General features: G+C 56.0%; 6 protein-coding genes and 1 non-coding gene across 7 annotated transcripts; 3 read left to right on the top strand and 4 right to left on the bottom strand.

Annotated features, from left to right (window-relative positions):
- Positions 1 to 243: 243 nt before the first annotated feature.
- Positions 244 to 1861, top strand: N657DRAFT_664277 (uncharacterized protein). Its single transcript, XM_062795227.1, has 2 exons — positions 244 to 1177; positions 1252 to 1861. Exons 1-2 carry the CDS (start codon positions 346 to 348, stop codon positions 1695 to 1697), a joined length of 1278 nt encoding a protein of 425 aa, XP_062646991.1. The 5' UTR covers positions 244 to 345; the 3' UTR covers positions 1698 to 1861.
- Positions 1862 to 1951: 90 nt separating this feature from the next.
- N657DRAFT_452008 (uncharacterized protein) lies at positions 1952 to 6166 on the bottom strand. The gene is made up of 5 exons (XM_062787449.1): positions 4761 to 6166; positions 4241 to 4704; positions 3912 to 4190; positions 3542 to 3858; positions 1952 to 3486 (listed from the first exon to the last, which is right to left on the bottom strand). The coding sequence occupies exons 1-5, from the start codon at positions 5903 to 5905 to the stop codon at positions 2074 to 2076; spliced, it is 3618 nt and encodes a 1205-aa protein (XP_062646990.1). The 5' UTR covers positions 5906 to 6166; the 3' UTR covers positions 1952 to 2073.
- Positions 6167 to 6721: 555 nt separating this feature from the next.
- Positions 6722 to 7223, bottom strand: N657DRAFT_452005 (uncharacterized protein). The gene has a single exon (XM_062787448.1). It carries the CDS (start codon positions 7130 to 7132, stop codon positions 6848 to 6850), a length of 285 nt encoding a protein of 94 aa, XP_062646989.1. The 5' UTR covers positions 7133 to 7223; the 3' UTR covers positions 6722 to 6847.
- A 1814-nt stretch (positions 7224 to 9037) lies between these two features.
- N657DRAFT_574137 (Pkinase-domain-containing protein) lies at positions 9038 to 11812 on the top strand (the record flags this gene model as incomplete). Its single annotated transcript, XM_062789014.1, has 2 exons — positions 9038 to 9448; positions 9506 to 11812. 2 exons carry the CDS (start codon positions 9038 to 9040, stop codon positions 11810 to 11812), a joined length of 2718 nt encoding a protein of 905 aa, XP_062646988.1.
- A 421-nt stretch (positions 11813 to 12233) lies between these two features.
- Positions 12234 to 12773, top strand: N657DRAFT_452003 (uncharacterized protein). The gene is made up of 3 exons (XM_062787447.1): positions 12234 to 12329; positions 12444 to 12564; positions 12625 to 12773. Coding segments are annotated over exons 1-3 (240 nt in total). The 5' UTR covers positions 12234 to 12327; the 3' UTR covers positions 12742 to 12773.
- A 682-nt stretch (positions 12774 to 13455) lies between these two features.
- N657DRAFT_690856 (uncharacterized protein) lies at positions 13456 to 15052 on the bottom strand (the record flags this gene model as incomplete). The annotated part of the gene is made up of 3 exons (XM_062797068.1): positions 13456 to 13778; positions 13902 to 14795; positions 14908 to 15052. The coding sequence occupies 3 exons, from the start codon at positions 15050 to 15052 to the stop codon at positions 13630 to 13632; spliced, it is 1188 nt and encodes a 395-aa protein (XP_062646986.1). The 3' UTR covers positions 13456 to 13629.
- A 614-nt stretch (positions 15053 to 15666) lies between these two features.
- Positions 15667 to 15753, bottom strand: N657DRAFT_t88. The gene has a single exon. It is a non-coding gene; the product is annotated as a tRNA-Gln (tRNA).
- Positions 15754 to 15889: the final 136 nt, after the last annotated feature.

Here is a 15889-nt window from a genome sequence, read left to right as displayed (position 1 = left end):
TCCGTTCGAAATCTACTGTAATAAGTAGGCCATAGATCTCGATTGGTAAGTAGTGCAGCTACATGAGATATCAAGAAGTTTAGTACGACCAGATGCAAGTTGCCCATCATGAGTTGTAAATGTTGAAGAGATTAAAGTCGAGAGAGACGGGCCAGCCTATAAGTTAGACGCTATGCCTGATCAGGAAGTATTTCATTCCCAGCTGGGTAAGCGATTCGATCAAGACCCTGACAACGTTCTTCAAACACTTGCAACTATCACGGAGACCATCAGGTTCTCAAGCCAGTCGAATTAAGAACTGCAATCACAGACAAAGGGTCCCGATCCTCGTCAGCCGACGAACAAATGCGACCCTCAATCCTCTCATCCTTTCTCCGAAGGCACGGTTTACCCATCAAACTGCGTCCACAGCGCCCACGCTATACCTCCCATCTCCATGACGCCAACTCAAAGCCTACCGCGACCCAGCCCTTTCAGGTGGAAACCTACCTCGAATCGTCCCGCCAAAAATTCACCTCCCAACCGCCCACCATCATCCCAGACATCCTCTCGTCGACCCACTCTCACCTCCTGACCCTCTCCCTGGCAGACCACGTCCCTTCCATGTTTCCCCCGGACCATCAGCTACTACTGTCCAAGAGATCCCTCCTCCCTTCTATTCACCACTCCTTACCCCCACCGGATGAAAAAGACCTTGTCCTCCCACAGGGCCACCACCTCGTCTACTTCCCCCTGCAGCTGCCGCCCTCGCAGCTCATGCCCGACGGGACCGACCCGGCCCACTGGCCCGGCCCGCCCTTTGTGCGCCGCATGTGGGCGGGCGGGCGCGTCGTGTTTCGCGAGGGATGGCGGGAGCTGATGAGGATGGATGGCCGGAGGGTGGTTTGTATTGAGCGGGTCGTGCCTGATGCCGTGGAGGTGAGGACGATGAAGAGCGCGGGGGTTGATAGGGAGGAGAAGGAGGAGGAGGAGGAGGAAGGGATGGAGAGGGTTTTTGTGGACGTGCAGAGGCTCTATGGTGCTGTCCCGGTCGGAAAAGGGGTAGTAACGGATGAGGAGGTCGGGAGGGGCTTGTTGGATGGGAAGGGGGTGGCTGTTGAGGAGGCGAGAAGGTTGGTGTTTATGAGGGAGCGGAGGGGGCTTGTGAAGGGGATTAGTGCGCGGAAGGTTATCAAAGGTGTGTTGTCTCTTTCATTCTTTTCTTGTCTTGATTGGACCTCGTGGCTGAAGTGGTACTGACGTACAACGCAGCCACCGCCGTCCCGGAGTTCACTTTCCCCCTCAAACCCGATAATACCTTGCTCTTTCACTTCAGTGCCCTCACCTACAATGCCCACGCCATCCACATCGACCCGTACTATGCCCGCTACCGTGAAGGCTACCCCGGACTGCTCGTCCACGGCCCGCTGACGCTGGTGCTCATGCTCTCGGCCTTGCGGGCGGCGTTGGTGCGGCTGCAGTCGCAGGCCTGGCCAACCACTAGCACGCCAGAACAGTCTGGGTGGATGCCCTCGGTCAAGTCAATCACGTACCGTAACCTTGCACCTCTCTTCAGCAATGAGGACATGAGGGTGTGCCTGCGCAGGACCAAACCGAAAGGCGACGACCTGAGTTGGCACGTGTGGGTTGAAGGGCCTGAAGGCGGGATTGCGGTCAAGGGACACGCCGTCAGTACTGGTGTTGTTCGGCCGAGTTGAGACTACGCGAGAAGATAACCGGTATTTGTATAGTTGTGTATGAAGTAGTAGGCCCGGTTTTGAACTGAAAGATACCCAAATATTGCAGTTAGTCATGTATTTTCAGAGGGAAAATCTGCACGGCATACTGAACACTGTTCCACACTTTATACTAGAACTTAGTCCCAGCCCTTGAACTGGCAACTACCATACGAACTCTAGTTTTTGACTGTTATCTCTGGGTATCTGTTAATAGAAGTATCGCATCAAACGCCATCCCCATCCAACCCGCCATGCCCATGCTTACTGTACAGATACATGTATATGTACACCGAACAACCCCGCCTTTCGCCGGATCGTAATGACCAAACCAAAGCCGCGCCTTATGAAAATCGTTCTAGACCTCGAACCCTGCCTTTCGGAAGTCGTCCACCATCTTCCGGAATATCTCATCCCCTTCGTCAACTGCTTCGTCGCCCGACAACTTCCCCGCATCAGTCTCCCCATCGTACATAACAGCCCCCAGCCGCACCTGATCTTGCCCCTCGTCTTCCGCTTCTGCAGGTGTCTCGACCTCAGACACGGGATCCAGCGTCTCGGCGGGACTCGCCATGCCGCCGCCTGACTCAGATCCAGTGCTCGGAGATCGGCTCCAGCCAGGCACATCACCACCATCAATACTGCCCGCCACATCCGAACCCGCAGCAGCAGGCCAACCCCACCCCTCCTCGCCAGGAAACAGCCCCAACGCCGTGTTACTGCTCGCACTCCTCTGATGCCGATGCCGATGCCTCTCCCTGGCTGCCTTCTCTCCCCCACCACCTCCTCTTCCCAACCCAAAACCCAACCTCTCCCTATTCTCTCTCAACCTTCCCTCCAGCCTTGCCACCAACCCATCCAGCACCTCCCTCAGCAAGACCTCCTCCTCCCGCAACAGATCCCTCACCGGCACGGGCGACGGATTCGCCGCGCTGACCGTCCCCAGCGCAGGCAGCGCCACACTAGACGGGGTGCGCTGCAGGCCGCGCAGCACATTCCGCCATATGGCGTCGCGCTCCTCGCGCGGGAGGGGGAAGTCGATGAGGTTGTCATTGGACTGGATCGAGTCGACGAGAAAACGGAGCGAGGTCAGGTTGAAGTTATTGTCGCGGCAGTCGAGGCTCGCCAGCACGGTGGCGGTGGTGGGCGTCAGACTCGACGAGAGGACGCGGCCGAGGGTTCCCGCGTCGTCGTGCAGGTTCTGGTTGCGGATGCGGAGGTGGGTTAGTACAGAGTTAAATGCCAGCCCCGCGAGCGAGCGGCCGAAGCCCCGGGGGAGTTGGCCGTCGTCGAGCTTGCCGGAGAAGCCGGACAGGTCGAGACACTTGATGGATGTGTTGCGGGCGAAGAAGTCGTGGAGCGTCGTGACGAGATCCTTGCTGCACGGGCCATGGGATGAGGAAGGGGACGGGGCGGTTCCGGCTAGACTGAGGAGGGTTAGGTGTCGGGAGCTGGTGAGGGATCGGATGAGGGCGAGATAGTTGGCTTCGTGTTTGAACTCGATCATCTCGAGGCACAGAGCGGCGGGGCCGTGCTGTTTGCGTATGGCCGCCACGAGAGCTTCGATGCCGTCTTCGATCGCGTTGCCGCTTAGAGAAAGGTGCATGCCGTGGTCCTCGCCGATGGCGTCGAAGAGCTGAGCAGCTTGGGTGCCGGTGATTCCGCAGTGGTTAAGGACTAGTTTGTTGAACTTCAGGGGCTGGCTTTGATCGAGCTTCCAACTCCGGTATTGCAGGAACCGCGCCAAATCCTGGAACGTGTCCTCGTCGATCTGGGAAAATAGTCAGTCAACTGAAGACACGGCTTTTATTTGGCAGATTTTTAACCTTGTATCCCGAGATGTCCAGCTCTTCGAGGCTCTCCATAGCCTCGAGGGCCGCGAATGGGAGCAATGAGCCTTTGATGTAGCTCTCAGCCTGAATGGTGCCGCTGAGGTTCAACTTCCGAATCTCGGTAAGGTACTGGAGCAGTCCGGGTAAGATGTGCGCTGGAAGACGCCCTGGATTCCCGGACAAAGACAGAGACTGAAGCAATCCTGGGTACTCTGAGAGTGGCGTCACTATCATATCCCGTAGACCGGAGTCATCAAGGCCGCAGTACGATACGTCCAGTGCTTGAATCGCTCCCGATTTCATCGTTTCGGCTGAAGCAGGTCAGCAAATCATATCAACCTGAGCTGTAGAGGGCTAATCTTACCGAGATCCTCAACGTCAAACTGAGGCAAAACGTTCCCACCAACAAGCAAGCGATTGCACTTGGTAATACCAGACCTCAATAAGCTAAGGATTGGCGTAAGGAACTGGAGGCTGGGGTTCTGACTCTTGTACTGAGCCAGTCGAGAGGCCAGCGTCTTGCTGCAATTCGTAAAGTCGATCTGCCGGATCGTCTCGGAGCAGAACGCCAGGGCGTGGAATTCTTGGTGCAGCACCGGACTAACCCTCAGCATCTCGACTTCGTCAAGCCCGAGGGCGACGCCTGAACAAGTCAGCACTTGACGGGGTTACAGGACACAGGGTTGCGCTTACAAGTACGGCTCAGGTACGCAACATTCACCTTCCTAAGGGTGTTGTCCCGGAATCCATACAGCACCGACAGGTCGACATCCCTAAACGACAACGAGTTGAAGTAGTCGTTGTACCGCAGAGCGCGCAAGACGGCCAGAAGCTGCAAGGCCGAGTATGGCTTCCGCTTCCCGGGCAGCAGCCGGAACTCGGGAGCGAACCGTGTCTTCCAGTTAATCTCCCAGTCGACATCCTCGCAGCGATAGGCCGCCAGGTACGCATTGAGAGTCCGCTGGAAGCTCCCAAAGTCTTCCTTGGGCACGAGATACTGCGGCTCCTTCAGTCCCGTGACGCGGAAGATCTCCAGGCTCTGCCAGAGCTGCGGCCAAGCGGGCTTGAGGAAGCGGTCGGCTGTGCCGAAAACGCGAATGATCTGCCGGTAGTAGCGGCTCGCGAGCTCGAGCGTGACCGAGGCTTTGAACGGTTCCCTGATGTTGTCAGCTCTGTCTGGTCCTGCGAATGAGACTTCTGAGAGCCGGCTTACCGAAACGTAATATTGAACCGTTCTTCGTGAAGCACACCCTCACCCTCGAAACACTCCAGAGTGACCAGACCAAAGGTCCTGTGCCGGAAGATGGGATCACCGCCCTTCGCTTTTTGAATCTCGGCCAAATAGCAGAGGTAGGTGCCGACTATGAGGTAGAACGCAGGGCCCTCCTGAGGCTTCTTCGTGGCATCCTCAAGCCTGGGCATGTACTCCTTCCGTGTGCTACCACGCGGCACAACAGGAAATATTTCCGGCTTGTGTTGGTGCAACCTTGGCTCACCCACCTCGAGCATCTTGTCCAGTAAGGATGCGACATCCTCGGTACAGCGGCCAGGGCCGTTCTCGTCTTGCTGGCTGGCTTGCATGGCCCGGGTTATCAGGTGCAGCTGCTCGTTCCGGTCGTTGGGACTGGCAAAGAAGAAGTCAGACCGGCAGAAGGCACGGCCAGCCAGAGGGGTCCTCCACCAGACCTCGATGCCAAAGGACGGCCGCGGGCTTTCTGCCGCGAACACGGACACAATGGTGTCCATGGGGATGACCAGGAGCGGCTCCGGAGTCGGGCTTCTGGTTTCATGTTGGGTGCCTTCTGTCGCCAATCCTGGGAGGAGGGCAAAGGCGTCGGCGCGGCTCTTCGTCTTTACAAGGTAGTTTGTCGTCACTACCAGATATGGCGTCTTCGATTTTAGCAGGAGGGTGTCCGGCTCTAGCGGGGCGGACCCCTCAACCTGCTGCGCTGCCCAATTGATGGAAGAAGAAGACGAAGTCGCTGTTGCCAGGCTCGAGTTATCCGTGGCTGAAAGCGAGAGCCGACCGTGGTCGTCAGAGAGGGCTGAGCTGCGGCGTCTACGATCATCGATATGGGACGAGGACGATAGGGGTCTTGACCTGGATAGCCTTCGGGCTTGGCTCCGGAAGCTGTGTCCTGCGTCGGGGGTGGTATTTCGCTCCTTGTTGCTGAACGAGCGCCATGACCGGCCTGCGATAGAGCTGATGGAGAAGGTCCTGTGGTTGCTGTCGAAGCTCGAGGGGGAGCTGCGCCCTGTTGTTGACGAGCTCGTACCAGATTCAAGGCTTTCGGGCGTGGATACGGCTAGCGCTGTCGGGCTGGGTCGTTTGTTCACCTCGATGGCCACAGTAGACATGGTAAGTTATGTAGCACGGTTCGACGCAGTATGTGTATTGGTTCGACGGCACGACGCACGGCCTGAGGGACCGAACACGAAGCAGGTCAACGAGGCTTCAGCGCCCGATGGCTTTGCACCGAAGGATTGGATTCTGTGCACGCTCGATGGCGCAGAGCAAGAAGCGGCCGGATTGCACGGCTGGTCATCTGAGCCAGCTGGAGTTCAGTCGGGCGTTGTTCAGAAGCCGCTATCCCGAATCCAGATGTGAATGCTTCAGATTGAGTCGATGAGGTTCTGTGGGGGTTAGAACTGTCAACACGACCACGCGGGCGGCCACACAAGCAACAGCCGAGCTTCCTGCTGTCGCTCCGTCTAGCGAGTATCAACAAAGCGACACACCGATCACCACACTGGGTGTTTCCTGGTGGGATGAAAAGTGAAAGTGAAACCTAGGGGCAAGACACGGCGTATGTGCACGAGACCTCATAGAAAGAGAAATGGTTTCCCCCGAGGACATGGCATATACAACCGCACACGCATATGCTATCCCTTACCTCAATGGGCATTTCCCAGTACCCAACAGCCGGGCACCCGCGCCATCCTCATGGTGTCGATCCAGGACTGGAATCATGGTGGAGACGGTGCGTGTTGTTGCTGCATAATGATGTGATTGTCAGCTACACCGTCCAATGGGCACTGTTCTCAGCCGTTGTTGACCGGGGCTCCGCTCAACATCGGGCCAATCCCGTCAGACAATCTCGGGACACCAGGCCAGGCGTTGGCTTCCACCAGGTTCAAGAACCGGATGAGGCTTTGTCGATCAGCAAAGCAGCAGAAAGGCACTTGCATCAGACAGACAGAACTTCATTTTCAGAGCAGCACGTGTATGTCGGTGGGACTTGGTACGAGTACACCTATGGCCATTGTGAGATGCGCTTGAGCGATCATATCCGTATCCAATCAGATCAGGAGTAAGGCCGTGCCAACCCTGCTTGGGGCCGGGGAAGATAGACCTGTCCGTCGGGCAACGTTGAGAGGTAAAGCGTTCGACAAGCCAAAGACACATAGTATCCATGTATCTTTACAAGGATAGGCAGAGCAACCTTGATTTTGGTAAAATTGAAGGTGCCGAAACAATGCACAAACGATATCCAGGTAGGCTAGAGAAATGCCGGTGTTGCAAACAAAAGATACGGTACCCGGTTGTTGGGTTCCGCCAAGATGATAATTGTGGGTTTTCGCCATATGTCGTATTGTGGCACCGATCTCCTGTGACTCGAAGTGTGCACCGCCTCTTAAGTGGCGCTGCTCAATAGCAGTCACTAGTGACTTCGGCGTAGGACAAGGCCGAGAATATGATGACGGGGAGCACATGGTTCAGTTTCAAATTGATCAGCCCGCAGCAAGCAGCCGTGCCTGTCTTACCCTACGCGACAATGCCTTTTTCCAACACCCGGATAATGCGAAAAAGTAATGTTTTCATCAATGTACGTACCTGGTTTTGCATTGAGTCATTTGGGCTAGGCTTTCTAGGCTACCTACATCCTCGCCGCCAATGTTGGTGGCCCAGCACCTCATCAGGGTGCCCGGATAAACATCCGTCAGCAAAGCCTCGGGTTCTGCTTGCTGGCGGGCGGGACAACATCGGATCGCCAATTATTTTATGAGTATGTGAATTCGCGGCACCCCTACATCCGCCATTGCCATGCTTGGCAGCCTTTCTAGCACCCAATATCGGTCAAGCTTCGAGTATCGTCAAGCTGATGTCTCGGACGGCACAACCCGGTTCCCACCCCGAATTCTAGATAAGCAGCTGAGGTGATCAACCCGGCCACAAGTCTCGGTGAAAGGAGTTCGAGCCTGTGCTAGCCCTGTTCTGACTGCCCTCCGATCAGATCAATGCAATCTGCTGTTAGCTCTCTGTAAGCAGCACAGCGCTTACCGCTACCAGATCGAGACCCCGCCCCTGCCGGTGGTGCTTGATGAAACAAATCCCGTTTCATCGCCCGAGTTTGGCCGCTCTTGCTCAACCTGAGCTCTGCTTTGCCCCGCCTGTAGTACCTTAGCTTGCCCGCCCTTTGGTTCCGTTTCCCGAATTGTTTGTGCATTGGGAACCTGGCCCGAACACTCCAGTTTCCTGGTTGCGCATCACGGCCCAGAGGCACAGCTGTGCCTTCAAAGCCGCCGGCACCTACCGACTGAGGGAGTTCAGCCTGCCTACCGGCTGTGGGGGTTGGCCAAGAGGCTGTTTGTCAGTGATAAGCAGGAGGCGCGGAACGGTAATGGGTGCTGAAAGTTATGCTCTTTGATGCGTGCTGGACGGCGCAGACGCCATTGTGAGCCTTTGCGAAGATGGCGCCAGAGACCGTCTCGGACCAACAAAGGCATTCCGTTGAGATGCGACATGTCCTTGTTGACCAGAGGGCGGAGACAAAGCCCGGCGTGGTGGCCTTTTCCGGCACCTTTGCGTTGCTCCTGTGCTATTATCTCGAGATGGGGCGAGAAGTCCGGTCCTGTTGCCACATGGCTGGACTCCAATCCTTTGCCGACAAGCGCCTGCGTTGGCCCGAGCTTGGTTTCATCTCGAGGGGGCGCCTCAAGCGATCGGTGAGCCTAGCCAATCCGCCTGCGACATGCCCCTCAACCCCCCATCTTTCCCACGACGGCGCTGCAACCAAACATCGCTCCTGCCACTGGGGCCAGCCCCGAGCTCACACCGCATCAGCCTAAATTAGCGCGAGGCCCCTAACGTGAGCAGCATCCAATGTTCGGCGCCCCACTCGTCATCGGTAAATTCCTCATGAGAAGCGTGGTCAGCAGCCGACGACGCCTCTGAACCGTTTCCCGACTTTCTTCATCCCCCCTTCAACGTGAAACTACCACAGTAAGCTGGAAGCCAACCAAGAAGCCGGACAGCAGGAGAACATCTTGGATCGTCGCACAGCGCCGCGCGTTGATCACAATTCCGGTACCCGTCCGTATTCTGCTTTTGTCTGACGGACAGTGAAATCATTGCGGCGCACAAGTCTGAGGACGAAGAGCCTGGGCTCTTCGCCACGTCCCATCACTTCCCACAGTGGACAATCACCTTAGCTCCGCCGGCAGCGAAAGTGATTCTCATGCTGCTGTCAGCCTGATAATTTGGACGCCATGGCTATGCTGGCTTCCAAATCCTTCCCCCCGTCGCTCGGCCAGCCATCGGGCGTCGTCACGACAGCATCACAGTCAGCATACCCGCCCGCGAGACGAGCTCCCGCAGCTCCCATGACCACGCAGAATTACGCCAGCCCGACTGAGTCTGAGTTTGATGATGTGGATGGGCCCAACTCGGTGAAGAACTGGGATGAGGATAGAGTGTGCGAGTACCTGCGGAGCGTCAAGTGCGGCGAGTACGAGAAGGTGTTCCGTAAGAACCACATCAATGGCGAGAATTTGCTCGAGATCGACAAGGAGGTGCTCAAAGAGATGGGTGTCGAAAAGGTTGGAGACCGGGTGCGTCTGTTCTTGAGCATCAAGAAGCTACGGACAAAAACATACGCCAGCCAGAGGAGGCGAAACAGGGTAGGTTCAGGCTTCAACTCAACGCCATGCGCAAAGCCGCTGATATCATCCTTCCAGGAGTCATTCGCAGGGCTTGACACGCACTATGCTCCGTCATCATCTTCCCCTCGACCCCGCGCTGTACCTCCGACGCCGTCAAACAAGCGCTATTCTCGCCAGTACGACCTCTCGGCTGCTCTCCCCGTCGCCGATCACTCCAAACCCTCGTCGCGGCCGACCTCCCCCCTACCGAGCGCAGACTTCAGGACCGCACGCCAACGATTCGCTCAGCCCCAAACCTATACCAGCCAGCCAACCCCTCCGTCGGCAAGATTTCCCATGGCGTCTCCCGACCAGCCACACTCTGGTCGGCTGCACACAAGGAATCAGTCCAGCGTTGACGGTTCGTTGATGGCTGCTCTGCCCCCAGGACAGGACGTTATCCGGGTCATCTCGACGGGCGGCGTTACCAAGGTCGTCAAGATTGCCGACTGTAACACCTGCGAGGAGGTCATGCGCGTTACGCTCCGGAAATTTGCCCTGAGAGAGGATCACGAGAGGAACTACTGCTTTTGGGTGCTCAACGGCGTTGAACCAGACCCGAACCAGTGCCGCCGTCTCGGCGACACCGAACTGTGGCGGGTCATTAAGGACCACACGAGACCTGAGCGGAACCGCCTAATTCTGAGACGGGTGCCTGCCGGAGAACCGGGACAGTCAGAACTCGAGAGGGCTGCGGCCATCGCCATGGAGGAAGCACATCAAAGCCACAACCGAGCCATGGAAAGCATGGATAAACGCAGCCAAATCAAGGCGCAGAAAGTCCTTGGCGAGACATGGGAAACCATTCAACAGCCTCCTCTTTCACCCATTTCATACCAGGACCGAGAAAGAAATGTGTACAACGCGGCCAGAGATCTGGAGCGGCCAGCGGTGATTGAGACAGCCCGTGCTGTGCCCCGTCGCAAAGGCATGCTACGCCAGTTTGGCGGACTTAGACCACCTAGCGAGCTGATCGCCTCGGACCTGACCAGCTACTTCCCGGACCACTCTCGTGAAGCCATAGACAGGACAGCCCGCATGTCCATGCGACGGTCGCAGCGACTCAGCAGGGTGAACCACCGCCTGAGCGTTGCAAGCACGCTGAGCTTTGCCTCGAGCATTCAAGACGCCCCGCCGATCCCGACCATCGCAGACAGCTGGCTGACTGCTTCCAACCAAATCGCCAAAGTTCGCGCGCGCGAGCCGCGCTTCCACGGATACCGAGACTCGGTCGCCTCGTCGGTCCTCGACACGTTGCAGGAGGAGTCCTCACCTATTGAGCCGAACCGGAAATCGTACGTCTCGTTTGCCGACAGCGGCTCGGACACGGCCGCGCTGAGCATCACCGATCCTGACGGCAACGTGGTCCGACATAGCTACTTCGATGGGAGCACCACCGGCTCAGGAGGCTCTGGGTCGCTGCAGGATGTCAACCAAGCGCTAACAGAGGATGGAGAGGACGCCGACGAAGAGCTGCAGAGCTTCCTGGCTGGCGAGTCATGGGACGACAGCAAGTGGATGAAGGGTGCACTGATTGGCCAAGGCTCCTTCGGCAGCGTCTACCTCGCCCTTCATGCCGTTACGGGCGAACTTCTCGCCGTCAAGCAGGTCGAGACACCGTCCCCCGGCGCGAATAGCCAGAGCGACTCGCGCAAGAAGAGCATGATCGACGCCCTGAAGCGCGAGATTAGTCTCCTGCGCGATCTCCGCCACCCCAACATCGTGCAGTACCTCGGCTGCGGCTCGTCGGCGGAATACCTCAACATTTTCCTCGAGTACGTTCCCGGCGGCTCGGTCCAAACAATGCTCAACTCGTACGGCGCGCTCCCCGAACCGCTCGTCCGCAGCTTCGTCCGTCAGATCCTCAACGGCCTCTCGTATCTCCACAACCGCGACATCATCCACCGCGACATCAAGGGCGCCAACATCCTGGTCGACAACAAGGGCACCATCAAGATATCGGATTTTGGCATCTCCAAGAAGCTCGAGGCGACAAACATACTCAACGGCGCAAACAACAACAAGCACCGCCCTTCGCTGCAAGGGTCCGTGTTCTGGATGGCGCCCGAGGTGGTCAAGCAGACGTCGTACACCCGCAAGGCAGACATCTGGTCGTTGGGTTGCTTGGTGGTGGAGATGATGACGGGCCAGCACCCGTTCCCGGACTGCACGCAGCTGCAGGCCATCTTCAAGATTGGCGGCGCCAAGGCCACGCCTACGATCCCCGAGCACGCCAGCGACGAGGCGAAGCAATTCTTGGCCCAGACGTTTGAGATTGATCATAATAAGCGGCCGAGCGCGGATGATTTGATGCTGAGTCCGTTTCTGACGCCGCCGGCGTAAGAGGCATCGGTTACGTTGCTGCCTACTACGGGTGTGATGAGGAATGGGCGGTGGCGTTTCTTTTCCACTCTTCTTCTTTACTTTTATTGCTCTCATTTTTAGCGGCTACTTTTCTGGTCTTTTACATTTTGGTCGAGGCATCTTTTTTTGCTATTTGGTCTTGGGAAAGACCGGATCTCGATGTACATAAGCGTGGTTTTTTACGAGGGCAAGATCTCTTCTGATGCATACCATGAATCTTTCACTTTGGGATGTGGATGACAAGTCTCCGTCGGATACAGTAGCGAGATGTAGAGTTGGAATTGGGGCGGTACACAAAGTGCACATTATGCCGGCATAGGTATCCTGCTGTCTTGTCTGTCACATCATACACGGCTCTACTCTTTCAGGTAGAAAAGCATTTGCGAGCTGAGCTTCAGTTGTGTGCTTAAAGATGGTTCTTGGTGTGTAAGGGTGCCTGGTTAGGGGGTTGGCTGTTGTTACAATTCTGTCTAGGGATTTGGCCACGGTATCTAATGTAAGTGTCCTGTCCAGACTCAGACCTCGGAGGAAGCCCGCATGCACCGTTCTTTCACAACCCTTACATGCGCTGCCACGCTTATAACGTCTCGATACCATTCTGACAAGTAAGGGATTCGCGGTGTCACTGGAGTGGGGTTTGCCTGCTCTGCATGTGTGTTGCTTCCAGACGGATCTTGTATAAACAACAACAATGTTTGCGCTCGCTTTTGAGGGGAACTGGTGTTGACAGAGTTGGGTTTCCTGCTTCACCCCATTATGAATGTTGTCTCTTCTAACTTAATCATACCCAGTGTATCTTTTCTCCCCTTGACTGGGTTCAACCTCTGCCTCAACCGTCCAAGGAACGTTACCGGAATGTCTGGGCCTTCTTATCTGGCCTTATTCGTGGTGATGGCCTTGTGTGGTGACACCGAGGTGAGGGGGAAATGAACCCAGCCAAATCTACCGTGCAGTTTGAGAGGCGGTCTTGCATCATGGGTGTGCAGCGGCAGCGGACCAGTCAAGGTCCCATGTGATTAATGACCATCCGGATTTGTGGCAGATTGATTTGCTTCTATATATAGATAGATGACCAAGAGAAATACCTTGAATAAACTTCTATGCTGCAGTACAAAGTAAGGCGAGTATTCTTTGGTTGTTGTGGTGGTGGGGAGCCCAGGGGAATAGTTGATCAGAAAGAGGCCGCGACCAAAATCAGGCGAGAGCAGGGCTGGTTTATATCCCAGAGGAAGAAGTCAGGGTTCTGTTCATTTATTATAGTATGGAAGCTGAAACTTCTAGAATGCCGCCTGCAATTTCTTCCTGCCAGATGGTCTCGTCGATGCAGTAGTTCGATTGTTTATAGTGACCATGTAGTAGTAGCCCCTGTTGGGCCAAGCACTCTCTCACTGGAAAATCATGTATCTAGGCCATCATGCCGGGCCCAAAATTCAGAAACGCAATGACTGACCATGATACCAGCCATGGAGAAATCTGGAAGACTCCACAACCTGAAAACAACCCCTCGGCACCCAGACCCAGGGCGTCAGTGGTGTTGAACTTCTCAGGCATAATTCACGCAGGAAAATACCACAGCACACACCGGTGAACACCACAACTTAAGATTCAACATTCAGTACTAAGGAAAAATCATGTGCGCATTGAATAGTCCTAGTCCTTGAGTACCCTAACAGACTCGTCATTGTTGCAGCCCTCTCTCACCATGTGTCCCACTTACAGCAATGCCAAGACTTTCCTAATCTGTCTGCTCCAATCTTCTGTTGCCATGCATTCTGTCCTTTCCACCTCTTAAAGCTTTACGACGACGAGTGATTCATATGCAGCTTCGCCTTGATCTTGTCCTTCAGGTGGACCTTTTCCTTGCCACCAGCCTCGGTGTCAGTACCATGCCCATCACCATGGCCTTTCTTAACTTCCCTGTGCACTCCCTTTTGCTCGAGCAGGCCTACAAGACTTCACAGTCAGCGCAGTTACCTAGACACAATGTGGCAGTCTGCGGTGTACAGGTAGAGAAGAAGGACAGCGTGTCAAAAACAAAAACAAAAAACAAGTCAGAGAAAGAACTTACGATCAGCCTCCCTCCCCGCGCCAGGTTTCGACGCATCAAAATCGCCGCCTTCCGCCGCCAGCCCACTAGACTTGACATAATGCTCCCCCGTGCCACCGCCCATCTTTTCACCGCCATGTTCTCCTCCCATCCCAGCACCACCCTCCTGAGCTTCGCCTAAGCCCTTGCCGCTGTCCCTCCTCCGCTGCTGCTGGTCCCGCTCAATCTCGGGCAGGTGGGTCCCGGGAACGGTGCCGGACTGCTCGGACTTGGCGGACGCGGGCTTGGCAGCGGCCCCGGCGTCGCCGCCGTGCTCCCTCGCAACTTCTGCTAGCGGCCGCGGGCCGGGCCCTTCGACGTTGATGGCTGCGCCCTTGGGCTCCTCATAGGATTGTGTCAGGCTCTGCTTCTTCCCTTCCATTGCCTGGGTGGCAGACTTGTCCTCCGAAGAGACAGGCGGCGGGCGAGTGTCGTTCTGGGCTGTGGTCGAGTCTTCGCGCATCGCCATCGCGGAAGGAGCGAACTTGGCGGGGCCCGCTGAGCTGGTTGCGGTGGTGGCGGGCGATTCCTGGTCTTTTGTTCCGGCAAAGTGCTCCTTGGTGGCGGCCTCGGGCTCTGGCTTGGGCATGGCCAGCGGGGAGGACGTGCCTGTCTCTGTGGTCGTGTCGGCCCCGCTGGCAGGGTCAGAGGCGCTCTCTTTTGTTCCGGGGACTCGTCTTTCGTTACGTTCGTTACCCAGCTTCTCGGTGGCGGCTTCGGGCTCGGGCTTGGGCATAGGCAGCGGGAGGGACGTTTCTGTCGTCTTGGTCGCGTCGGCGCCGCTGGCAGGATCAGACGTGCTCTCTTTTGTGCCGGGCACTAATCTCTCGGTATCCTTCTTTTCGGTTGACAAAGCGTCGGTCTCCTTGCTGGTTTCTACCCGAGGGATAGGTAAGGAGATAGTTTTAATGTTGGAACAGCATGATTCACTCTGCAGCGATAGTGTGAGCGTCTTGGAAATCTATGAGCGAGTCGCTGTCAAGCTTACCACCGATGTTGCCCGCATCATAGGGCTCACCGGCCTCCACATTGCCCAGCTTGCCCGAGACTGGCTCTTCGCCGGACTGACTGGTTTGGCCCTCGCCCCAGATGGCCTTAGTGGCCGCGTTCGCGATGTTGCTAATTGTTTCCATGATGTTGGTCGACAGTACAGTGCTCAAGAACAAGTGATCAGCTCAGTGATTACTGGTTTGGCCTGCGAATGTAGGGTCTTATGGTAGGTATGTTGGCGAGCGGCCCGCCAAGCGTCATGAACCCCCTTCTTAAGCTTTTGCTCCCCATTCCTGCTTTCTGCAGCTGGGTCTGCACTACCTCATTACGACATCATCTGCCTGGGCTGGAGTGACGTATTGGAGTGCTACAGCAAACTGCAATAGGATTCTGCGGAAGGAGAGGGCATGACGTTGCGGGAAGCGCGCCTTCTTGACGTCACGCCTGGCCGTCTCGTGGTGACAGAGCGCCAGATTGGTTGAGCCGCGAAGCAGGGGTCTTGACAAAACTCTCTAAATCTCCTATTGGTAAATAGAGATTCAGATGTGTATTTACGGTACAGAAGTACTCCGTAGAACCCCATCTAACCCCAACCTTCCATTGTCACCAAACGAACCCTGATTTATCTTGCCCAATAACAGGCTGCGCAAAGCCCGTGGTCATTACGTCCGTACCGTTTCAGAGGTTTCGAAGTTAGAAAGGTAAACATACTCTTCTTCGTCCATAGCTCGCGAAACCAGGAGCTCAACAAAAGGTAAGGTCCTACCCGGAATCGAACCGGGGTTGCCGGAATGTTTCTCAGAGGAATCAGAATCCGGAGTGATAACCGCTACACTATAGAACCATAGATAGAACCGTTGATTAGCTCGCTAGCAAGCAAAAATGTTATCAAGCGTTCTTCTTTCCCACTTCAGCTCAAACATGCAATCTCCGGAATTTAGCACACAAAACGAATGTCCGAAGCTGGGAGTGTGAAATTG

Source organism: Parathielavia appendiculata (assembly GCF_033297405.1).
Source record: "Parathielavia appendiculata strain CBS 731.68 unplaced genomic scaffold N657scaffold_7, whole genome shotgun sequence".
Lineage (NCBI taxonomy): Eukaryota > Fungi > Ascomycota > Sordariomycetes > Sordariales > Chaetomiaceae > Parathielavia > Parathielavia appendiculata.
This window is presented reverse-complemented; position numbering and strand designations above follow the sequence as displayed.

Excerpts from the sequence above, each read along its gene's own strand:
- N657DRAFT_452005 (XM_062787448.1), bottom strand. The coding sequence starts at position 7,132 with ATGGCGAAAACCCACAATTATCATCTTGGCGGAACCCAACAACCGGGT.
- N657DRAFT_664277 (XM_062795227.1), top strand. The coding sequence starts at position 346 with ATGCGACCCTCAATCCTCTCATCCTTTCTCCGAAGGCACGGTTTACCC. Across the intron at positions 1,178-1,251 it reads TGCGCGGAAGGTTATCAAAG|CCACCGCCGTCCCGGAGTTC; the intron begins GTGTGTTGTCTC and ends CGTACAACGCAG.
- N657DRAFT_452003 (XM_062787447.1), top strand. Across the intron at positions 12,565-12,624 it reads GGGGAACTGGTGTTGACAGA|TGTATCTTTTCTCCCCTTGA; the intron begins GTTGGGTTTCCT and ends AATCATACCCAG.
- N657DRAFT_452008 (XM_062787449.1), bottom strand. The coding sequence starts at position 5,905 with ATGTCTACTGTGGCCATCGAGGTGAACAAACGACCCAGCCCGACAGCG. Across the intron at positions 4,705-4,760 it reads CGGTTCAATATTACGTTTCG|GGAACCGTTCAAAGCCTCGG; the intron begins GTAAGCCGGCTC and ends TGACAACATCAG. Across the intron at positions 3,859-3,911 it reads GTTTGACGTTGAGGATCTCG|CCGAAACGATGAAATCGGGA; the intron begins GTAAGATTAGCC and ends GACCTGCTTCAG.